Source organism: Limulus polyphemus, unplaced genomic scaffold (genome assembly GCF_000517525.1).
Source record: "Limulus polyphemus unplaced genomic scaffold, Limulus_polyphemus-2.1.2 Scaffold440, whole genome shotgun sequence".
NCBI classification, from domain to species: Eukaryota; Metazoa; Arthropoda; class Merostomata; order Xiphosura; family Limulidae; genus Limulus; species Limulus polyphemus.
Window position 1 is genome coordinate 376100 of NW_013666050.1, and position 3828 is coordinate 379927.

Genomic DNA, 3828 nt, shown 5'->3' on the forward strand with positions numbered 1-3828 from the left:
AATAACATTTTAGACAATAACATTTCCAAATTTCTGACGATTCTATGATGCTAGGAAGGTCCTGTTTAATTTAGAATTTTCTTTTATTCAGAAAAACTTTGACGGTCATAGTAATTGGGCCAAAATGTGGAAAAAATTTTTTTTAAATATTGACAAGTGTAAAGTTATACACTTATGGCAGAGAACTTTGTAAAGAACTACTTTTTTTGGTTAGAATATTGTTTTATGAAGAAGAAAAAAAGGATTTAGATGTGATTATTGGATAAACCTTCAAGCCTTCAATTTGATAATTTAGCTTCAGTGGAAAGAGCTAACAGTTATAAGTTTTTCTTATAAGGGTTTAAAATTTAAAAGCAAGAATTTTTTTTGTAATTTTGTGTAAAATTGATATATAGTTTTGGTCCTAATATTTCAGGATATTAACGTGTAGGAAAGAGGTCAAATAGGGACTGCAATAATGATGCATAATTTAAAATACTTACTATACTATACCATACTAGTAAATGCTTAATGGTTTGAATTTATTTGCTTTGGGGTTTAGAAAAGACAGAAGTGTTCCAAATTTGTAGGGTTTAGGACATTGTCACTTTGAATAATTTGAATGGTAAAACAAAAAGTTTGGAAACACATAGATTTATGTTTGGAATCCTTGATAGAGGCTTGTTCTTTAATAAAACTTGTTTTAAGATAGCTGAATAATTTGCCAAATGATATAATATCTAATGTTAGATAAGTTTGAATTATTTTAAGTGCTTATTGGATAGTTACATGGATCTAAAGGATTACACTTGATTTGCTTTTTATCAGCTGTAATGGTAGGTATGGGAGTTATCTTAATAAATTGAATCATTTTGTGATCTTTCTTTCTGTTATATTCTTAAAATATGTGGGCTGCTTGCAACTCCTTTGCATTTAGTGTGTTTATTTGTACAAATCTTACTTCAACCACATCAGAATTCTTCAAGTGAATCAGTTTCAGTGTTAGGTCTTATGAAAATTAAGTAATTAATTAACATAACCTAATTTAATTTTAAAAACATTTCTTGAATAAATTAACAAACATGATTTTATTATTTAACTGGTCTTTTATTTTAACTTCAGGGCCTATCAAGCGAAGAATCATATTTACAAAGAAGGGATAGGCTGGAAAGTAGCCATTCAGACTGTACACAGGGTTATTCATTGGAAGAGCTCAGGGTTAGTTTTATATTTTATTTTCTTATGTATCTAGCCTTACCATGTGTTTTATCTGTTTTAAGTTACAAAGAACAAATAAATATATATTTGGTTATTTGTAACATATTTTGGAATGGAAAAAAAAGAATGGTAGAGAATTATATGAATTTATCTTCACAAATTGTTAAACAGTGGAATGAAAGCACCAGTAATATATATGTTATTTTCTCATTTGGTTTCTGAAAGTATGAAAATAAACTGGTCCATTATTATTATAATCAACTTTGCATTTTTGAGTTTATGTATAAAATATATTTTTCACAGTTTTAAATTTAAATGGTTCCATGAAAAAAAGGAACTCACTTTACTTCTTATGTTACAAGCCATTCTACCCCTATCATAAAAATTCTAATAATCAATATTCTGCAGATCTAGTCAAGTTTCAGTAACTTTCATTAAACCATTAGTCTTTCATTTCAATCAGAGCCCTGAACTTACATATTTTGGTCTTAATACCATTAATATCAAAATAATAGAAAAGTAACGATAAAGACATTAAAAAAAGATGATAGACAAGAGGTGTAACCTCTATGGTTATAATCAGGGTGTTTCAAGGATAAAATATTTTAAGTTTGCACTAATTAGAAGGTAGCACTTTTTAGTGATTCACAAATGGAATCGATGATCTGAATAGTAAAGGGTGGGTTTAAATTTTTACTTTTCCTAGGTGTGGGTGTTTACGGACACCATTGAAGGAATAAGTGGTCCCTTGTTGTTCATAAGTCATGTAATGTTCTGTTTATGTTATGACAGTGGGTCAGCTAGCAGAATAGGAAACATTGCCCATAATAAATTTGAAAATGAAATTTCTGGGGGAAAGTCCATGGCCTAAGAATATAGTGTTGTCTTAATCTGGAAAAGATCATCTTTGACAAGAATATGGTGTACTGTAGTTTTTTATACAATTGTACCATCTGATTCTGAAAATGCTGCATACCAAGTTCAGTTTTGCATCTGTGACCCAAAAAATTTACATAAAACAAAATGGTCACCAAACATAACACAAGTCACTATTACTTCTATTGTACTCAAGATAGCAAAATGATCTCAGATTCTTTTCTGACATTTTGAGCATCCAGAAAGCAAAATGAAGAATCTAGCACCAGACATTCTCGTTCATGTTAAAATGTCAAAGTTGTTTTCCCAAAGCAGCTGCCAAATAGAATTGCAGATACTATAACCTCTGTTTGAATTAATAGAGAGTTACAATGTAAAGAAACAGCCTTATATTGTAGGCTTCCAGGAATCCAGCAAAGCAAAATGGAAATATGTAGGATCTGCCAGTTCAGGTCATTTTGGAAAGGTCATAGTTATTTCTCACCATGTATACATGATGTATATTTTTCTAAAATTAATAATTTTATATTAAATCCAATATGCATGGTAAAGTAATGAAGTATTCGACCCAATACCTAAGTAGAGTAGTAAGGCCAATGTAGCTACATTCAAGAGTAGTTGAATCAAGACTCGGTTAGAGTGACTCAACCAGACTTGAACAAGAATCTTTTACTGATAAAACAGTAAAACAAATGTCAAGGACTTCTTATGTAATGTTTATAACCCGATGGTCCACATTAAATAGGGCAAGAGTTATCATGTTCCAGAGAGCATTGCAGCCTGAACTTAATCCCTCAGCAAGTGATGCTCTCTGATATTATATCAATACAATGAAGTGCATTGTCAGGCTTTTGTTTGGTTGGAATTCCCAGAATCACATCAAATTCTTTCTCTTGTCACAAACTAGGATTGAAACTTTTAGATAGTCATATGAAGCCATTGCTACTGTATGTACAACCTGTGCCTTCTTCCTGTCTACAACTCATCACTTATGGTTGCACCACCAGATACTCCTCTCAGAGATAGGTCTATACTGCCATGTAATGGAAATTGCAACTGTGCAGTGAAAAGTATGAAACTGACTATATAGACAATTCTAGAACTTACGATGATAGACAAATCTTCATTAAAGTAGAGAAAGCAAAACCGTATAGTTATATATCATACATATATATATATATATTTATATATACTTCAAAGGTTACTCTTCAGGATATAATTTTACTTAGAACCCGTGACAAAACCTTACAAATACATGTGTTCCAAATGTACAAACATATAATACAGTCCATGTATAAATTAAGTACATTAAAATTGCTCAAAAATAAATAAAATTAGTCAATACGCCTTCCTTTTTAAATTAAAATGTTATTTTAATGATATAGAAATACGATTTACTTATTTTGTAATTTCATACTCTTACTTTTTGTCTTTTTGATAAGCCTTAGTACCAGTTTTCACAGTTTCACAATTTTCACTTTACATAACCAATTACTTCTGCCCTCTTATTACAATGTATTTAAAGTGGCACCAACAAATTTATAAAATATCTAAAAAATAATAATTTTTATGTTTTACATTGCATGCCCAGAAAGGGAGAGCATGAAAATATGGTTCTTTTACAATTTTAACTTTTCTCTCTCTCTCTCTGTCTATATATATATATATATATATATTTTTTTTTAAAACAGGAAAAATAGTACAAAAATATGCAAACCTGCATAATTATTCATGCTTACAAGTTTTATAAGATAT

General features: G+C 29.8%; 1 protein-coding gene across 2 annotated transcripts in view; it reads left to right on the top strand.

Annotated features, from left to right (window-relative positions):
- Nucleotides 1–3828, top strand: part of LOC106458291 (WD repeat-containing protein 44-like) — a 54818-nt gene that overhangs the window by 14878 nt on the left and 36112 nt on the right. For both annotated transcript variants that reach the window (XM_022384459.1, XM_022384460.1), the window contains exon 4: nt 1102–1197. In XM_022384459.1, coding sequence (XP_022240167.1) covers nt 1102–1197 — 96 coding nt within the window. The remainder of the gene's footprint in view (nt 1–1101; nt 1198–3828) is intronic.